Below are 20,509 nucleotides of genomic sequence, written 5' to 3'. Positions count from 1 at the left end.
TAGTACTAATAGTGGACTATGGGTTACGAAACCCTATGGCTAAGGAAGAAACCAGGTAAATGCTCATATGAGAGAGTACAATTAATACTAGCTGCCTCTCGTGGGAATATCATGATAAAAAGTTCTGTCACTCGGGAATAATGATGTAGTTTAACATCGTATTGGTAAAACAATTATGGAAATCGGTCCAGTAGTTTCGAATAGTAACCCCTCCACATAACATGAACACTTCCTCTAAAATTTCTCATTCTCAAGTAGATTTTGTCAAATAACTTTTTATACGTGATTGATTTATCCATCACTTTTCCTAGTTCTTTAGATCACCTTACACTGGAGTTGAAATATAAAAAATAAGAACAAAAAGAAGTTTATAATAATAATAAACACATAAGAAACAGTGAGAAAGTTTATTAGAATAAGACCGGGTACATACACTCCTTTTTAAGGGACTACAGAAAGGGATGCAAGAATACCTTCGACAGAAATATAATTACGTGCATTCCTTTCCATAGACGCCAAGTTGCTTCTAAGCGAGTAGCCCAAGCCCACCCAGGGGCGTGGCCACATTGCTCCGTCGGCCTTCGTTGCGTTGATACATAGGTTTTGACAATGATTGGTTATTTAAATATGCATTTATTTTTTTACACAATCAAATAGCCAATAACAACCAAGCGCAACGGAGCAATAGGGGCGCGCCCTAAGCCTACAAGCCTAGTTAAGACTACTGTATGAGTTCGTCGTCAACCAGCTTGGCCATCCAGTCGGGCTCGGCGGCGGCGATCTTCTCGATGAGGCTGTTGACCTGGTAGCAGAGGCTCTGGATCTGCTTGTCCCACTGCGGGAGGATTTCACGCGCTGCGGAATTTATATACTTTTTTAACTCCTTAAATTGTTCGGCCACGCGAACGAAGTCGCGGGCATCAGCTAGTATATTTATATATAGGGTGATTTTTAGTTATTGGGGATTTTTGTTGATATGATCAGTTCATGTATGGGAGTAACTCCGAAATCGCAAAAAAATTTTGGTGATCCATATTCCATTTTCTTCAAGGGTATTTGATTTTGTATGAAATCTTACAAATCGGGATATATGGAATGGACAAAAATGGAATGGACAATATGGAATCGTACAAGTCGGGTTCAAACCCAATTATTAGATGGGTTTGCGCTGGACGATTTGGGAAGAAACTGGGTGCAAATTCAACTCTAGTTTGTGAGTATGTTTGTCTCTTCTTTACGCTCATAAGGTTGAGGCTAATTATTATCAAATTAGGTACCTACTGAGGTAACCGATATCTTGGATTAACATAAAGTTTTTATCCCGGCACTACATGATACCCTTTACGCTTTAACTGCTCAACCAATCTTCTTGAAATTTTGCATACATGTAGTTCGAAGTATGGAGAAGGATATAGGATATCTTTCGTCCCGGAAAAATAACTGTTCCCGTGGGAAACTCCCATGCAAAAGCAATTAGCAGCTAGCGACGATATATATAGGAAAGGAGACCGACTCTCGAAGTGCACGACGGAGCTGATCTGGTCGATGTATCCGTTCATGCGGCGCTCGCTGATCATGTGGCTGGCGATGCGCTCGGCGCGCGGCGGCGGAGTCTCCAGCAGCGCGCCGAGCTCCTCCAGCGTGATGTTGTTGTACAGCTTGCTGGCCGACAGCAGGTTGTGCTCGAACACCGCGCGGTCCACGATCGTCGACCCGTCCGCCGTCGTGGCCTGCGGGGGACAGTTGCTTCACCGAGCTGCGGCTGAGCCGCTGGACCGATTTCGGTACTTTTACTTTTAAACTTAGGGTACTTTTTTTTTCAAAAATAAACCCCCAAATGACTATAATGAGGGGTGAGTTTGTATGAAAATCAAATATTAATTCAAACCTATATATTTTAGAGTAAAATATTTAATAACCGCGAATGTAATTTCCACAAAAAAAATATAATTTCATTATGTAATCTTGTTCAAAACTTAATTTTAATTCGTATCATTGTAGAAATATTTGAAAGAAGCTTATGTCTGACATTGAATTTCTAATAACTGACATGATAACGAAACGAAAATTAGTGGTAATAATGGGATAGTTTCTATAGTCCGATTAATTAATCGAACCAACAGAAAAAAATGTTCATGCAATCCGATCGAACAAAAAAAGTCACTTCAGAATTTATATTGTTGTAAAATTATAAAAGATATGTTAGCACAATAAGACTTATAAAAATCCCCTCCGGAACAATTTATTTATTTAATATTAGGAACGCTTACAGTGTTTACATATATAATATTATAGTAAGTAAATTGTACTTGCAATTTAATGCGATACATAAACACCAGTTAACAGCGAGCACAACATTTGCCAGCAAATATAATTCGTTGTAGTAGAAAAAAAAAATCCGTTTCTGAAACGAAGTCGACATACCTTTTGATGTGTCTGCATGAGCGCCTCGAACTCGTGCAGCTCGGAGCGGCGGATGATGCGGTCGAGGTACATCTTCTCCAGGATGGAGTACGCGGGCAGCTGCTGGCAGCGCTCGTCCTTGAACAGCGTCGCCAGCATCCGCGACCGCTGCTGGCCTGCCACATACATCTACAGGGTTACCGGTCTCTAACGCATAACCTTCCAAAGGCGCATAAGATACATAGAGGCTAACATCTTTTATTCTACGACTTTTGTCTTATCGTAATAAATACAAAAAAAACATTATTTTAGTTTTAATGCGTTTCTATAAAACGTAAACTCAATGTCCGATTCTGCTACATAACGCTACTGTACTGTCTCGTGTTGCTTGGCTATTATATCAAAAAAAATCAAATCATTTATTCAGAAATTAGGCCTTCACAGGCACTTTTTCACGTCATAATCTAAATTAAATGATGTTTATCAAAGCTACAAACTACTAGCATTTCGGAACGACCACTGCTGAGAAGAAATGCCGAAAGAAACTCATTCAAACAGTGTTGGTCCCTATTATGCCAGAAGGGCTTACCATTTTTTAAATATAAATTTATGTATAATTTTTTATCAGTAATATAACATGTAAGTACATAATAAAGTACATGGTCAAAAGGTATACTTGTTGTACAGCTTGCTGGCCGACAGCAGGTTGTGCTCGAACACCGCGCGGTCATATATAGTTAAGATGAGTAGATTCGCAAATAAGATTGTTTTTTTTATATGAAAAAAGAAATCAATGAATCACGAAAAATCGTATAATAAAAGTTGCTTGTTTTGGTGTATCGAAGTAGTCTTTTGTGTAGGAGGTTTTGCGTCTGATACCTGTAACGCTATATACTTACTTCATACTTCGTGGCTCTTTATTGCTTTTATTTGGTGTACATAGTTCTTAATATACATTTCAAAACATTTTTTCATCAGTTTTCATTAATGCATTCATTGATTCATATCTGACGTGACTTTTACGACGTGGCAAGTAATCGCATATATACTAGTGATCTAAATTGTCCACCAATGTGCAGGTTTCCTCACGATGTTTTCCTTCACCGGAAACGATGAAAACTACTATACATGAGTCGGATTGTTATACAAATGTTACACGAGTAGTCTACACGTACCACATGAGTATGGCGGCAGAGGCAAGAGATGACCAGCATCCTATTTGGAGTAAAATTCTAACCTGGGACCTTTCAACCACCAGTGGCCAGTCTTCACCACTGGGCCACCACCGCTTCAAATATATATAAGTACCTACTAATATCCACGGACGAGAAAAAACAATGGATTAAGGCTATTTTGGGTTGAAGATATGCTACCAATCAAAAGTAATGTTCTGTTGTGGTTTTACAACCTGCCGCTTGCCTGCCGTCAACGCTACTTGGGAATGATATTTTATCATCTAGTGTGTGAAACGGATAAGGCAATGGCAAACTATTCCATTCATATTGCCAGTTGTGTATGTTTCTTTTCATTCAATGACCACGACCCTCAGCGATGAGGAATACGACTGCAAAAAAGAAATTTTGCATGAAGTATATTTAAAATTACAATCTTACCGGCTGAAGCCAGAACTGTGCAGATGAGGGCGTTTCTGAGACACGTCATCCTTTCATCTTCGTGTATTATATTGCGGTACGACAGCTCATTGTATCTTTGGGCTGCTTCTATGAATTTCCTGAAAATACATTTTAAATATCGAATTGTTATCTTGACTATTAACAAAAACAGATCGAATTAGGATACGACGACCACCTCGGTGGCGCAGTGGTAAAGTGCTTGCCTCTGAACCGAGAGGTCCCGGGTTCGATTCCCGGTCGGGTCATGATGGAAAGTGATCTTTTTCTGATTGATCTTGTAGTACACGGCAAGAGTTCGTGAACCCCCTCTGCACGCAACTGTACATCAGAACTATGACTGATGTTCCACCGTACGACATAAAATAAAATGAAATTATTTATTTACGTGAAACATGGTAAAGGATGACAGATAATATAAGGACCAACATGTCTCGCCATCACGATGGCATGTAAATTTATTTATTAATGCCTAATTTTAATCTCATGTTATTGAGTTTTTCTTCTAACATCCATTTTTGCCAGAAAGCGATAAAAATTCATACAATGGCCATGCATATTAAAAACAAATTTTATAAAAACAAGAATTAAAATTATTAAAACAAAAGTATGACTATTTTGTGGCCCAAAATTATTTTATGTCATAATATCGGTCAAGTAACCAGTCGGCCTATAGCAACACCTAACCAGCACGAACACACAATGCCATAATACCTCCTGTAATCCAGCACTCGAGCGTAGCACACCTTGTAGTAGATCTGCAGCTGCTCGTTGGAGGTCTCGGCCTGCAGCAGCGAGGCGCGGTTCACGTACGCCTCGGCCTGCACCGGGTCGTCGACCTCCAGGAACAGGCGCGCTATCTTCAGGTATGTCTCCAGTTTGTAGTCCACTGAGTATTGCCTGCAGACATTTCTGTGTTGAATCTACGATTTCATACTAATTTGATTTCATTACTACTAATTTAGTTTTTTTTTTTTTTTGTGTTTTGGTGTATGAGAGTAATGTTATAAATGTGAGTATGTTTAATTTTGTTCTTCCTTCACATCAAAATGGAGCAATGATTATGATTCAATGTGAGTGAAAATGAAATGTGAGTGTTTTTCATGTGGAGTGAACATGAAGATGAAAAATGTAACCTATATATTTGCCGCCGGCGGAAACGCGAGCAACCGCTAGGCTATTGTAAGAACCTGCCCTCCTACGCTTTATGGCTTCGAATGAATGCCGTTATGCGCTTAGATGAGAGACATATACACATGTATCCTAAATGTATATTATAATAATAATACACTCGTATATTTGCAAATCAAAATAAAACAATTTTTTTTTAATAATAAATTTTATCCTTTACAAGTTCTTTTATGCTTCTGCTGTATAAATGTTTCGACGACCTTGGTGGCGCAGTGGTAAAGTGCTTGCCCCTGAACCGAGAGGTCCCAGGTTCGATCCTCAGTTGGGTCATGATGGAAAATGATCTTTTCTGATTGGCCCAGGTCTTGGATGTTTATCTATTCTATATATGTATTTGTTATAAAATATAGTACCGTTGAGTTAGTATCCCATAACACAAGTCTCGAACTTCGTTTGGGCTAACTATATATTTATTATTTATTTATTTAAAGGCCTACTAAGGTAATATAAAAAGAAACAAAATGTATCTTACTTTTGTCCAGTTTCCAGTGGAATTCCAACAAGTACATTAGCAGCCTCCTTCCAATTTTGATTCCTTTCGTAAATATCAGCCAGGTGCTGTCTGATGCTAGCCACCTGAAACATTATAATAAATTAATAGTGAATTTGTAATAACAAAATTATAAATACCTACTTTGTTTAACTTAGATCATTCACAACTTCTTATTTTAATAGGTACAAAAGTCTTTATAGGTGCAAAAGCTGATGTCAGATCCAACTAGCAAAATCATGGCTTTCACAACTACCTACCGCCAGCTAGTTGCAAATAGTCACATATACACAAGTGAACTATAAATAGTCAACCAATATGCAGGATTCCTCAAAATGTTTTCCTTCACTAGAAGCAAGTGGTGCCCTATGGAAACTGCATAATAAGTTTATGTAGATTATTCATATAAGTATTTGCATTCAATGCAAAGTTCCAAGTTCATCTAACAAAATATGCATAGGTTCAACTGTACAGACCTGTTCTTCAAAAGAGATGACCCTAGGCTGTATGACATCGAGGGCAAAATGTGACACCTCTTGAGAGACGTTGTCAGGCAGAAGCGCCAAGTGGGAGCTCACATCGGTGAGCAGCTGCCGCGATATCACCAGGCTCACATTCTCATTTACAACTGTAATAATATCAGATCAAATTTTTTAGTTTAGTAAAATTGCACAAGGCAAAATCACATAGACAAATAAAATATTGCAAGTATTAGTAGGTATTAGTAAGTTGACAAACTTAATTACCTACTAATATTATAAATGTGAAAGTTTGTGAGGATATGTGTATGTATGTTTGTTACTTTTCATGCAAAATCTACTGGACCAATTGTTATCAAATTTAGTACACATAACCTGGAATAACACATCTAGGGTACTTATTATCTCGAAATTCCCACGGGAGCGACACCACAGTGGTGGGATGCAGTTAGTAAATTATTAAATAGTTTTTATATCACATACTTGCTTCTACAAATGCCTTTAAACAATCTGCTAGCTCTCCTTCAGGATTTTTAAGTATTTCCATAAGAACATTGCGATACCTGAAAAATAGGGTAATATTAAATATTGCAACTTACAATTTATGAACATGGATATACCCTAAAGACAGACAGCAGAGTGAGCATATAAGAATTCAATTTATCTTTTGAGTTATGGTACCCTAAAATCAACAAAAAATTGTCAAATATATGGACAATATAGGTATATAGACTTAGAAATAGTAAGGATACAAATACAGTGGGTAACACCATCATACTATAGATCATAATATGGTAGACTTAAAATTCATGACATAGAATGCTATGCAACAACTTATTATATGTAAATATACTTAGTAAATTATACGACAGATTCAGGTCTCTACCGGACATTATAGTAGTAGGAAGTAGGCAAATGCTACAAGGTTCTATTTTGTTCATGGAAATGAGGTTTAGTTATTAGGACTGGTAGTAACACAGGCAACAAAGAGAGGATACCATTAAAATTTAATAGTAGTTAGTTTAGTATTGTGATTATTGTACTTTCTGGTTACTTCAATACCGGTAATTGAAAACTTGGAGTCTTACTTTACAGCTTGATCTCTGTGCAGGCCACCAGAATTTCTAAGTTCATTTAAGTACTGACGAACTCCTTGAAGATTCATTTTACTAAAATTGTGGTGTTTTTTATTTTATATTTTTCTTTATGGCTGAGGTGCCTCAGCCTACTTTCTTCTATTTATTTATTTGTATAGGTATTTAAAGATGTTTTGATACCAATTTCAATGTATTTACTAGGTATTTTACTTCAAGGTTTTTTACATCTCATTCACACCATAATATCATATGTCACTGTCAAAAAAGTCGACAGAACAGGATGAAAGAACTGAAAGACAAAGAAAACTAAAGACGTACATACCAGGATGCGTACAAAAATGAGACAGAAAATTTCCGTACAACTTCCCGGCACTTATCACCTTATACAAAACTGCAAATTGGGTCTTATAAAACTGCGTACTATCTCGAAGCCACATTGAACCCTACTTGCAGTTGATAATAATAGTTAACCGGAGGAAATATAGCGACAGTCGCAAATAATATAAATAAATATAATAATAATAAAGGAAATAATACAGCCGAAACAGTAAATAGCGCAAAGGTGGGAACGAACCTCGGCTGTGGACGTAACTCGCAAAAATTACCAGAGCGGTATATCGCACAAGGATGCCTGAAGGGCCTGTACCACTGCGTGTATTTGTAAAAACGATATTGACAAACTGTCCCGTTTCTTTCTTTTGTAAAAAAATTACATTTTTCTTGCATATATTATGAGCGAAATATAAGTCTATGGTTAAGTCTATAGTTTTCTCTGTCTACAATGCATGCGGTATACAACGCCCCGTCCCCGTCCAGCAAGGAAGGATCATGTCTACAATATGGCGGCAAAAATGTCTATGGTTATTAGTTTTGTAATGTTGGCTAAACGTCTCTTTTGATTTGACATCAAAATTGAAAGAAGCGCCATCAGGGTTTTCAATAGATTTTTATGAATTTCGCCTGAATTTTAGCGTTTACACTTAATTTATGCAATAGGAAATGTAGCTCAATATGTTTTATGTGATTTGTTTTAAGAAAACGAGAAGTGAAGTGCGTGATTTTACTATAAATCAGTTTAGTATTGAAGTGCAATTTGTTTTTAACCGTGGCGACTTTTGCTTACATTTGACAATTTAAAATGGCGGCCTCTTTTGAACTACAAATTGTTTTTGACTTTTGGAGATTTCTTTGAGTTATTTATGTGGATTGAATTATTTTTTTGTAATTGTGAAGTTCAGTGATTTAATCCATACCATGGAACATAATTTGGAAGATTCTTTAAATCTGGAAGGTGACATAGGTGGTGTGAGTAATGTGTCATTTTTGTAACTCTTGCTGTTTTGGAAAGTATTCTAACTTTATTTTATATTGCCTAAAGTACCTTTAATTTGTCTTTTATTATATCTGTATGTATGTGAGCCAAAATATAATAAACTAAAGATGGCCTTTCTTCGTATTGTGGCTTGAGAATACAACTTAAAGCTTATTCCTCAGATGGATTTTGACCATTCTGAGGATGCTGCTGAAATTACTTTGGAGTCCAGCAATCATGGAGGTGACATTCCAATGGAGTTTGAAACGATGGAAGATAAGCAAGCCATGCTCATGGACACTGGGAGTGAAGAAGTCATTGGTAAAGTCAAATCAAATATTGTTCTATAGTATATGTAGTAAACTCCAGAATTATTATGAATTATGTTCTATTGATTACAACTTAAATTTAATAAAAAGGATTTAACATCACTTCTAATTTTAGTTTGTTAAAAGTTACTTTTTACTAAAGAAATTGCAGTGTTGTGTTTGTGTGTTTTCCCGCCTCATATTGATTTTTATTGTAATTTTGGTACCTATATCACAAAAAAAATGTTGCATATGTTTATGACTATGTTTTTCTGTAACTTTAATTAAGTTTGAACTAGTTCTGTTTTTTTTTTAAGTTTTTTGTAGCAAACATTTAACACAAAACACAACACTCAAAATTTTAAAGAAAGGTTATTTTATTCATCTCGTTTTCAGATTTCATGGGAGATCAACTAACTTTACAAGAGTATTCTATTGGTGATGACCAAACCTCTGAAATAACTACCACAGAAGAATTAAATGTATGAGGCATTTTGTTATTTATACAATTAAAATTTATTTTCTAAACTCTTATATTAATTTGTGTACTATATCAATTTGTATTAATATTTGGTAATATAACACAAGAAAAGTAAAAGATCCCAAGTTTTTGAAGTAAAACATGCCTGTAATGTTATAGCTTGATTAAGTGTAAAATTAATAGACAATAATGACCACTTCACTTTTAGATACAAAATATACTACAGACACAATCAGACACAATGGTGGATTTGCAGTTTGAACCCAAGACCGTGACACCCATCAGTGTGCGGCAGGAGACAGCGACGCAGCCAAAATATATTGCAGTCAAGGTAAATCTATATAAATTGTAATATGAACCAGCCACAGAACAGGTAATGGTTTTTTATTGTTGTAACAATTTAATTTTATTGAATTAAATTTTATTTCCGATTATGAAATTATTACAATATTAACTGATTTTACTTTAACTCATTGTATGGTTATTTTGTATACAGGTCGCTATACCGAATTCTGCGAATAAAAGAGGAGAGCCTGCGGTGATTAGTACAGTATCTCGCCAAGTGGCCATCGCACCAAAGCCTCCCAAATTTGTCCAGACTGTGGCCCGTGGAGTGTTCCCAGGAGGCAAGCAGTATGCCATCGCTCCTAAACCTGTGGCATTGATCACCAACAAGACTGCTATAAGCAAGGGATTGAGTGGAATAATGCCCACTACAAATAAAGGACAACAAGTTTTAGGTAAGCACATTTAATCAAAACAACATCAAGGAAGTGACTTTTAAAACTTGCCTGCCTGATTAATATACATAGATGCATCAGATGGAAAAGCTGCCTATTACTCAATAAATAACCTCAATTCCACCAATCAGACGACCTTACAGCCTTCGAGTTTCGCAATTCTCGGCTCTGTGTACCTTGTATCGCGTAAAGACGTGATTTTGATTTATTATTGGAACGTAGTCAGCTTCTAACCCAGGGTTCTCTTTCTAGCACAAGTTGGGAAGCAGTTGATAATGGTGCCAAGTGGCTCACAGAAGATAAAACTAGTACCTGCTAGCCAAGCAGTACAGTTTGTGAGAGGTGACCCGGACCAGGTAGCTTATGTACTATTATGTCACATAGCCTCTCATGTCAGATATACGCTATGGGTGAACTAGAATAGCAGTTGTTTATATCCGGCATTCATGTGTGATAATGGATATAACTGTGAGGCAATATTTTTCCCACTGCACAAATTTTAAGAGCAGATTTGGATGAAAGAAATCTGAGTCTACTTTTTTTGTTCTATCATACAATAATACAATTTAATTGATAAGCAAATGAGATCACCGATCTTTATATGGATGGAAAGTTAACATTTAATTTTTTCTTACACAAACATTTTTACTATTGTGAAAAATTTGTCAATTGAGTAAAAAATTACCACATAATAAAAATATATAATGTATACAGAAAATCATCGTAGATAAACATTATTTTAATTTTCAGGCCCATCTAACACCCAATAAAGTTGTTACAACCACATCACAAGGTGCAAAGACTGTTATGGCCAAAGTTGTTGTGCAAGGTAAATAGTTATTATAAAATTTTATATTTTTTATTTTTCATAAATATATATTCACATTGGTCATCCTGCTAAATATTATAATAAAACCTCGTTGATTGAGCAAAAACCACAGCTGAAACTTCAAAAATGTTAAGGTTTATTTTTCAAGCGGGCTGTACTTTGAAGAGATACATCCAATAACATACCGACAACACTGAGGTGAGAGAGAATATATAGTGAAACATAGCGGTCCCTAGGCGCCGACGCTCTATGGCGGATAAAGAAACCGGGAAAAACAATAATATTCATTAGTATAACATAAAATTTTTCTCATTATTGAATGTTCTCTTACTTTAGGAGCAAACCAGCCAGCCGTTATAACCAAACTGATGCCCGGCAGTAGCTCGACGACGCCTCAAACACGATATGTGATGCAGCAGAAGACTGTACCCATTTCCATTGGGAATAATAAGGTAAATATATATATATATATATAAACGTTTTTTATTACTTGAGGTCATTCGACAAAGGCATGGATAGTTATAGGTTAGGCCGTTATGGGCATATTTTAAGAAGAGATGAAAATCACGTCACTCAAAGGGCATTAAAGATGGAAGTAAAGGGTTCCAGGAATAGAGTATGACCTAAGAAGAAATGGATGGAGTGTGTCAAAGATAGTATGAACAGGAAAGGAGTATCAATGGATATGGCAAATGACAGAACGAAATAGAAGGAACTTACATAATGTGCCTACCCCCATGAGTGGGATAAGGTCAAGAAGAAGAAGATTCGACAAAGACATGGATGCGTGGAAGAAGTTAAGGACTTTAGTCCAGCAGTGAGACTAAAAAACGTAATCTATTGTATCATAATTAATATTCTCTTATTTAAAATAGTTTTGATGTATCTAAATTCTAAACCAATTAAAATTTGATATATGTAACCATATTGATTTCATAATTTTAATTTTTTTAGTTCCGGTTGTCATCGCCTACGAAGCAGGGCAAAAAACAAGTTATCACTCTTAAATCTGCTCCCGGTCTCACTCCAATACAACCAGGTAATTAATATAGACAATATTCGTAATTTTTTTATGAAGTAATATCTGCAATCGGTCTTGTACGAATTTTTGTGGATCACTGGAGGGCTATGTCTATACGTAAATATAAATATTTGTATGCATACATTATATATAGCTTATAAGCTTTTATTTAGTTATGTTCCAGTTCTGTCTGTTATCAAGTTAAATTTCACCCACTTCCAAGCTCCTCTGAGTTGAAACTTTAGTCGCTTCATTGTCCATACCAAAGTATTATCACGATAATAAGCACGACCGTATGGTGCACCCAGCATCGGCTCCCAACGAGGCAACTGTTTAACGGCATAATATCAGTCAGTTCAATGTCAGGCGTTGAATGTAACAAGATCTAATTGACGACAGTAAGTCAGAATAAGTCAAAAAAATATATTTTTAAATAATTCACAAGCTTATCCTATATCTTAGTGAGCTATTTAAGATACTAAGTAATATAACATAGACATAGCCTATTGTAGGATTTTGAAAATTTAACGCGTATTTTTAAAATATGCATGTGCTATGTTTTTAGTGACGACAACCAAGAAGGTGGTGATCACAGCGAACCCTGCCAAGCAGAAAGTTATTGTGAAGGCGGCTCCTCAGTCTGTCGCTACTGCTCAGGTAAATTGACATCTTGACTTCCATTCGATGTTCGTTTACTTGATAACAATAAATAAGAAATAATTATAATACAACTCAATGACTACGTCTTGCGTAAACCGACAAATTACGTATGTTACAAATGTCTGGCCATACCTCTTCCTCCTGGTCCTGACAAAAGGGGCAAACCCAAGAAGTGAAGGCTTAATGTCGTCAAGGATTTGCGTACTAATAGTCTGACAGCTAGGCCGAAGGCCATACGAAGTGGAGGAGAAGAATTAGGAAAGCGGCGACTCTGGAGTCCGACGCTCTATGGCCGGGAAGAAACTGTAAAAACGCTTTTACGAGAGCCCTAAGTCGCTTATTTTTTATTTCATTATTTTTAAAAAACTGATCTGCATGATGTCAGACTACTGCAAAGTGACGTGTTATATTAATTTCTCTGATATGTAGACATAAATGGAGTATAATATATAGACATGACATAATCAATTGTTTTTACATGTTTTTAGCTAAACGAAGGCAAATTCGTTTTACAATCTGGTCAGCGAACACAACTACATAAAATTGACGTGCCTGGAAAAGGAGTAAGTAGAAATTTTGTTTTTTATTTTGTTACTACATGCATTAAATTTTAAAAATTAATTATGTAATATGTTGTCTCAAGTGCCAATTGTTAATATAATGGTAGATATTACATTATAATTATGTTATCTCAAAATTCGCAATTCATATGATAAGAGAGCATATCTAAGCATCAAAATAAGTTGTCGTATTATTTTTTCTTTCAGAGACAGTGAAAATTAAATTATGAAATTAGATATTATCAAATTTTTTGTTGTTTCAGATTCAACTTATACGGCTCGTCACAAATCCGAAAAAATCCAATCAAGCACCTGCTCTGAACATTTCTTCAAAAAATTTGATTTCTCTGACTGAAAAAGGTAAATAGTTCATTTATTTTATTGTACATTACTTTTGCCAAGTGTTACGTAGTGCCTCAACCATTAACTATTCATATATCCGCGCCAAAATATATTTGTTGACAGTTAGTGTCCGTATTGCCATTGCTAAAAAATAAAAGTTTTTAAAAGATGTCCTCGTCTATTTGCTTTATTTTTCACAGTTTCTTTATTTCAAATTCAAATAATGAAATGACAGGATCCATTTACGAAATTGAAAATGTTTCTCTGTTTAAAAAATTATAACTTTGGAACAGAGAATGTTCGAAAATATTGAGACATGAGGCGTCAGTTCGCATATTGCGTTGCGCGCCAACGGCATATAGTTTTCGACGAGTGATTTAATTAATTATTGTGGAGTTTCGGGAAGTGATAAATAAATTGTTGTTCGGTAGCGATGGCGCAGAAGCCGCAGCAGAAATTCGTGCGCATCGCGCCCGCTCCGGTCGCCTCCAAATCCTCCGCTTCGGTGAGCTTGGAAATTACACTAAAGTGATATTTACATTGAAATACTTCTGTTGCTTAATACGGGTATTAAACGCGCACGTACCTTTTACACTTCGGTCGTTTTATGCTAGTCGTGTCGCAATGACCCGTGGTCACCGAGCGACTGACTCAGCGGCTACAGCTCCGACGACTGCACGTCAGAATATTCTACCGCCAAGTTGTTGTTTCTCCGCAAAGTACCGTCACCAAACACTAACTTCCCTATTCTGATTGTAGCCGTATTCTGGTGGATATTTTTAATATTACGTACGTAGCACGTAAGAGTACAGTGATAGAACATGACTTATCTGAATATAGTTACTCCTTGTCTCATTTGTTACTGCTATGAAAGCTCCTATTCAGAATATTTTAAACCTTATTTCAGTGATTCAATATTATTAGAAATATACCTGCCTGAACATACCTGTCTTTGCAACAAAGTTTTTATTTCTTTTAGTTTTTAATTTTTTTATAGTGAATATTTACAAAAGTAATTTAATTTACTATGTAAGATTATTGAAGCTAAAATTGAGACTTCATTATTTACTAACACTAAATTCGGTTTATTTTTGTGGATAAGTTAAAGCGGTGAGTGGTTGAGCACACCATAGTGAATGCGTATGAAGCACTTCGCGTAGCGGTGCGCATTAATAATTAATTATATAATAATTATTATATACGAACTTACGCTCGTTTCTGGCATTCAAAGATAAGCTCCGCTCGCCGCCCCGCACTTCGCTCTTGCCCGCTCAATGTCGTCAAAGTCCATTTTATGCCAATGACCTCGTAAGCATTTTGAGAAGTACTATTAGTATAGGGTGTCTTATGTCCAAATATCACTCAAACAATGTGATTTTTTTTTTCTTATATGGATATTGGGCAATAATTCCTAATAATATTTATAGTAATCAATATTTAGTCCAGTTGCCTATTTTCATATGTTGTCTGTTTGTGAATCGTCAGCAACCGTTGGTCCGGTCGGGCCAGAGTCTGCTGACGCCGATGTCTGCGGCCGAGCCCGCCAGCGCGGAGCTCACCTGCAAGCTGGAGCCCCGCTACGAGGACGAGGAGGAGCCGCAGCAAACTGAACTCGCGGTGAGCTCAATATACTATACATTTATAGTTCATTACTATACATTTTGTAATACTCTTTATAATCGTCAAGCATTTAAGAACGTTGTTCTTGTCAGTGGAACTGCCACCATACATCTATCTCTACCATCGATTTTACCTATATGACAAAACAGCACCGATAGCACAGGAGTAGGGAATCGGAACAGAGACAATGACTCTTAAGCAGCGCGCGAAATTGTTACCTACTTTAGTAGAAGCAAAAGAGGTTTAAACAAAATAAGCAAATCATTAAATATATGCCTTTGGATCTAAACAATTTCAAATCAGTCAATTTTTACTGAGCAGGAGCGCGAAGCTCGTGTACTGGCCGAGGCCGCACAAAGTTTTATCCAGTAACAGCGCGTAGGCGACGACGCGCATGCGCTGAATGCTTGTAGTAGTGTAACCTACGAAAACACAGTTGTTTAAAGCTTCGCCCCTGTTCCGATTCCCTACTCCTGTGCCGATAGCACGCAGCCGCATAAAGTAGAGCTGTGGTGTCAGGTGCGGGAGGAGTCCAAGTCAGCGCTGGCGGCGCTCATCGCGGACGCGGTGGCCGACGACCACCCCGCGGTCGAGATCGAGTATGGCGAACAACCGGTATTCATATTTTTATTATTTACTCACTTATTACTTATATACATATTTTATTTATATAATTTGACCAAATTTTGTACCCCTGTACCTAATTGCTTCCATGACATCTTACTGTACCTGATTTTCCTAATTATATTTTACTGGGAAGTAATGACAATAAAATATAATAATAAAATATGTTTGTGAATGATGTGCAGCCACTCCAGTAAACCAATAATATGTGGAATCTTATTGACAACAATCGTATCGGAAATAAGTAGTATTACGTACTTAATCGACTTGCGTAAAGTGGCAGAGAAAAAGTAGACTGCACACTAAAGGGCCTGTATGACGCCAGAGATAATGTTGTGTTGGTGGCGTTTATTGGTCCTCACAAATTCGACTGAGAAAAAGGGGAAAGTAGAAAAGCTGGGCCTCAACGCTTTATGGCTGCGGAAGTACCAGGAGACTCCGTAATCTGTTGAAGAATTATATTAATAATGTAAATGGCTATCTTAGAGTCCGAACCAAGATGAGAGCACGAACAGCATGGACCAGACGGAGTCCAGCTTCCGGTCGGACGAGCATCCGCTAATTGTGATACCCGCCAGCTACTTGAAGCAAAACGACTCCAGAGATAACAAGGTTTTTAATGTGTTTTACTATTTTTTTATAGCATTGTTTTGGCCTTTTTATTATAACCCATTTAAAGGACTAGTAGAGAATACAAAATTCCATCGAAATACGTCCACCGCTCTAGTTCAACGCAAGCAACGTTCTAGTAACCACATTAAAATTTGACTTTGGCAAAAATACAATTTGATAAACCAATGTGTTTGTTTTTCTCCTTCAATATTTTTATCTCGCATTGTATACTTAAAAAAATCATAAAAAAACATTTTAATATTAGGACGAACAAAGAAGAATAGATATAAGGTTCGATGCGGACGAGTACAATTCATTCCAGTCGCCCACTACGCCGCCGCCCGCTTCGGAGCCAGGTAATTTTTATTTTACAAGCTTTTACTTAGTTTCAACTGTCCCGCTGTTTGCTGTTTGTAATGAAATCATGCTAAATTTCACCTATTTTCTCATGTCCTACAGAGTCGAAATTTTCCACGTCGCTTCAGTTTCCATCTCGATATATTATTATGATGTGCATGGCCAGATGTTGCACACGGAATCGGCTCCCGTCGAGAGAACTACTCAACGGTTTACTGCACGGACATTTTTTTATTGTCATGTGAAATATCAAAATAAAAAATACACAATGATTCAGAAAAGTTGTTAAAAATGTTTATAAATCGATTTAGTAGTTCTGAACAAGATTTAGTAGTTTTGAGCAACAAGCGAACAAGAATAATAAACAACGAGCGAGTCAATGAAAATAATATTTTACCAGATTCGGCGGAGCTGGCGATGCGGCCGCGCAAAGCGTGCAACTGCACCAAGTCGCAGTGTCTGAAGCTGTACTGCGACTGCTTCGCCAACGGCGAGTTCTGCAACCGCTGCAACTGCAACAACTGCCACAACAACCTCGACAACGAGGAGCTGCGGCAGAAGTCCATCCGCGCCTGTCTGCTCCGGAACCCCAACGCTTTCAGGTCTAAGATAATATTTGCTAAAAATATTATATGACTATGTACAAATTGGTGTTAGTCAAAAAGCTAGGCCTACATGTTTTACTGATTGCAATCAATAAATGAGGAGTATACTATAATACTACTAAAAACATGGCAAAGGTCGTGTAAATAGAAGTAAAACCTTATAGCAAAGAACAGAGTAAAATGGAAAATACACCATTGACAAGAATTTTAGTAAATTAAAAAGTGATATTATCTACTAAATAATTTACAGTAACTTATCTCTCTTTTGACTTTCTAAAGAGGATAATATTTTTCTGTGTTAAATATAAAATGATGTTTTACTTCAATAACAAATATTAGATTGGATGTGAAGCTTCATCATTATTCTGATGTTTGTAAAAATTTTATAATGGAAGTACATTTAGATGTTACTCTTGAAAATATTGCCAATTTGTAACTAATAGTTTTTAATTCATTTTCAGGCCAAAAATAGGTAAATCCAAAACGGGCGGACCGGAAATAATACGAAGGCATAATAAAGGGTGCAACTGTAAAAGAAGTGGATGTTTGAAGAATTATTGTGAATGTTATGAGGTGAGTAGGTACAACGATAATTTTGTTACCTGCAGCAAAAACTACATTTTAGGTTTTTCATACAAATTTTCCCTTGTTGAGTTTTCCTCAGTTGTTATTCTAATTGTCCACTACAGTTGGGTCGATTAAAAAACATAAGTGCATGTCGGATTAACCCATAAAGGATTCCGTAATAGCTAGTATTAAATTGTTTTATATAAATGACAAAGTGATATAGAAAGGGCTCCCTAGTGGAGTGGTCGTGTTTTTAGTATCAATTTGTCTCTGTGTGTTTCAGGCGAAGATAGCGTGTACAGGGATGTGCAAGTGCGTGGGATGTCGCAATGTGGAGGAGGGGCTCGGCCGCGGCCCGCGACGCGACGCTCTGCTGCCGGCTGTACGCGGCCCGCGGCGCGACGCTGCGCTGCATTCGCTGCAGTATGTACCGGGTGCTATGTGGGGGCTTCGGGATGATAAACTCTATTTTTGGACATTTTTTTATTTAGAAATTTGAGTGAGTTTGACCTTATAAGAAGTAGAGATGAGGCTAACATGCGATCTAAAATAACGCGTATCCATTTTCGCTTTAAAATCCTTACTGAAAGACTTTCTTAACCTTTTAGTAATATTACGTAAATCTTACAATAACCGTATCCCCGGTTGGCACCGCGAGCGGTATGAAATAATCGAACGACAGTCCGTCCTCCAGACAACCGTGCAGCTTCATGACGTCAGAAGTGATCGAGGCGGTGTGCCAGTGCCTGGTGGCGGCGGCGGACGCAGCGCCGGAGGAGCTCACGAAGGACCCGGTGGCGGACGTCGTGGAGGAGTTCGCGCGCTGTCTACAGGACATCATCAGCGCCTCGCTGCAGGCCGCGCCCCCTGTGCCCCCAGCGCCCCCATCGCCACTCGAGGTCAGTGTCGCCCACAATATAACACAGACTTACCACGAAACTAATTTCCTTTGCCGTTTTTATTTATATTGCTGTAAAATCATAGAAAGATAGGGTTGTTTATGTGCTTTCTTAAGAATAAACCTTAAGAAATATCTTGAGAACGATATATATCTTTTACATGTGAAATAGTTGCAAAATCCTGCCTGGATGCTTAATAATTTTTGTTTTTCTTTAATTCCAGACACAAACATGATACTCGGGGTGGAATTTGGAATTGTGTGCTCCGTTTCCAAATGATCTGTTTTAAATTGAGTTGTTGTATGCTTGAATGAGAATTGTTACTGTCAACGGATTTAAAAGCCAATATTAGACGATAAAATAAGAAATAGCAACTGTCGATTAAGAAGCCATTTCCGATATAACATGTGATTATACATAGTTTATATGTATAATCACATGTTATATCGTATGCTAAAATTGATTGTACTTTAAATAGCTCAGAGCAGAGTTTGACTTGCCACTTGATAAGGCTCGTACAGATTTCTCTTTTCCTGTACGTAATGATATGGACGGTCCTTCGCTTGTTTGTTTAAAATATATATAGTTTAAAATTATATGCCCCACATTCGGACCGTGGCAGCAAAGCTCCGGCGCGTACACAGACGCGTGTGATCAAGCTCATATAGAGGTACAATGTTTTTATGTAGCTATCAGGGCCCACTGCTGAGCAAAAGCCTTTCTGTTTCCGACCACTTCTATTCCTCGCCAATTACTATCCCTAACAAAGGTCATATTATGCACCGATATTTTTTTCTGAGGAATGGTCCTGCTCCGTCTCTGATACTTGGAGGATATACCGTAAGGCCGCTGGTCCTTGCAGCCGTATACAAACGGCACATGGGCATGTACTATAAGCGGAGTTTTGGATCTCAGAATTGCGTATTGGAGTATTACGTATTCTTATTCATTCAGTCACCTCAATAGGCAGTTGCTATTTATTAGTGTTAATTGTAAATACCTTATGACAACGGTTTTGCAATAAAAATAAATCCTATATGTAAATAATAGTTGCTAAATCAGATTTTTATAAAGAATTAAACTATTTATAGCCTTATCATAATTTAAGTGTAAATAAAATTGTAGTTTTAATATTTTTGCTAGTCATAAGTATACCTTTACCAATGAGGTAAGAATTGTACAATATTATTCTGCAAATAAATGCAATGATTATTTCTAGTAAAGTTTTGTTTTACTTTCATTAGACAGTATTTGCTCGAGACTAGACGGAGAAATAGCGTTCCCCTTCCAAAGGCGAAGTCAATTTCAGTTTCGATAGTGAGAAGTGAAATGCAAACCCGCACTTCGCCCTCAGGTATGACTCACGTGACGTGACGTCACAATAAGTATAAATTAGTTCAGTTGTCCGATCAACCGGATTACGGAAAACATGGAATTACAAGTATACTAATTCCATGACGGAAATATAATATTTTCAGTTAACCAGACAGAGTGGAGCGTAATCGATAACATTTGTAATCATCACAGACTTAATAACTCTAACATTATCTTTTTTTCCACAGATATAAGAACACTCTTACATCTGTGTTTTTTCAGATTATTTTTCATTAGCGTCCCTGTCTGTTAATCTGCGCGCTTTAGAAAGGGGGGCCCCTTTCTAAATCTATGGTTAATCCATTCA

At 37.0% G+C, this 20,509-nt stretch overlaps 2 protein-coding genes across 4 annotated transcripts; one reads left to right on the top strand and one right to left on the bottom strand.

The window, feature by feature from the left end:
- Positions 1 to 392: 392 nt before the first annotated feature.
- Positions 393 to 7,558, bottom strand: CSN4 (COP9 signalosome subunit 4). 2 transcript variants are annotated; one of them, XM_053754834.1, is made up of 9 exons: positions 7,283 to 7,558; positions 6,678 to 6,757; positions 6,192 to 6,343; positions 5,698 to 5,801; positions 4,749 to 4,934; positions 4,017 to 4,135; positions 2,425 to 2,579; positions 1,514 to 1,730; positions 393 to 855 (listed from the first exon to the last, which is right to left on the bottom strand). In XM_053754834.1, the coding sequence occupies exons 1-9, from the start codon at positions 7,357 to 7,359 to the stop codon at positions 722 to 724; spliced, it is 1,224 nt and encodes a 407-aa protein (XP_053610809.1). In that variant the 5' UTR covers positions 7,360 to 7,558; the 3' UTR covers positions 393 to 721. The 2 variants fall into 2 exon arrangements, with proteins under 2 accessions (XP_053610809.1, XP_053610810.1); XM_053754835.2 differs by having other exon boundaries at positions 1,514 to 1,743; positions 7,283 to 7,540.
- A 632-nt stretch (positions 7,559 to 8,190) lies between these two features.
- On the top strand, positions 8,191 to 20,051 carry LOC128675476 (protein lin-54 homolog). 2 transcript variants are annotated; one of them, XM_053754912.2, is made up of 22 exons: positions 8,191 to 8,596; positions 8,786 to 8,924; positions 9,308 to 9,393; positions 9,601 to 9,723; positions 9,889 to 10,132; positions 10,385 to 10,488; positions 10,883 to 10,961; positions 11,298 to 11,413; positions 11,916 to 12,000; positions 12,548 to 12,639; positions 13,131 to 13,205; positions 13,466 to 13,562; positions 13,976 to 14,049; positions 15,030 to 15,161; positions 15,684 to 15,779; positions 16,275 to 16,400; positions 16,666 to 16,756; positions 17,158 to 17,359; positions 17,824 to 17,935; positions 18,213 to 18,352; positions 18,624 to 18,828; positions 19,052 to 20,051. In XM_053754912.2, the coding sequence occupies exons 1-22, from the start codon at positions 8,546 to 8,548 to the stop codon at positions 19,061 to 19,063; spliced, it is 2,481 nt and encodes an 826-aa protein (XP_053610887.1). In that variant the 5' UTR covers positions 8,191 to 8,545; the 3' UTR covers positions 19,064 to 20,051. The 2 variants fall into 2 exon arrangements, with proteins under 2 accessions (XP_053610887.1, XP_053610886.1); XM_053754911.2 differs by having other exon boundaries at positions 18,612 to 18,828.
- The last annotated feature ends 458 nt before the right edge of the window (positions 20,052 to 20,509 follow it).

This window comes from Plodia interpunctella, chromosome 14 (assembly GCF_027563975.2).
Source record: "Plodia interpunctella isolate USDA-ARS_2022_Savannah chromosome 14, ilPloInte3.2, whole genome shotgun sequence".
Taxonomy (NCBI): domain Eukaryota; kingdom Metazoa; phylum Arthropoda; class Insecta; order Lepidoptera; family Pyralidae; genus Plodia; species Plodia interpunctella.
This window is presented reverse-complemented; position numbering and strand designations above follow the sequence as displayed.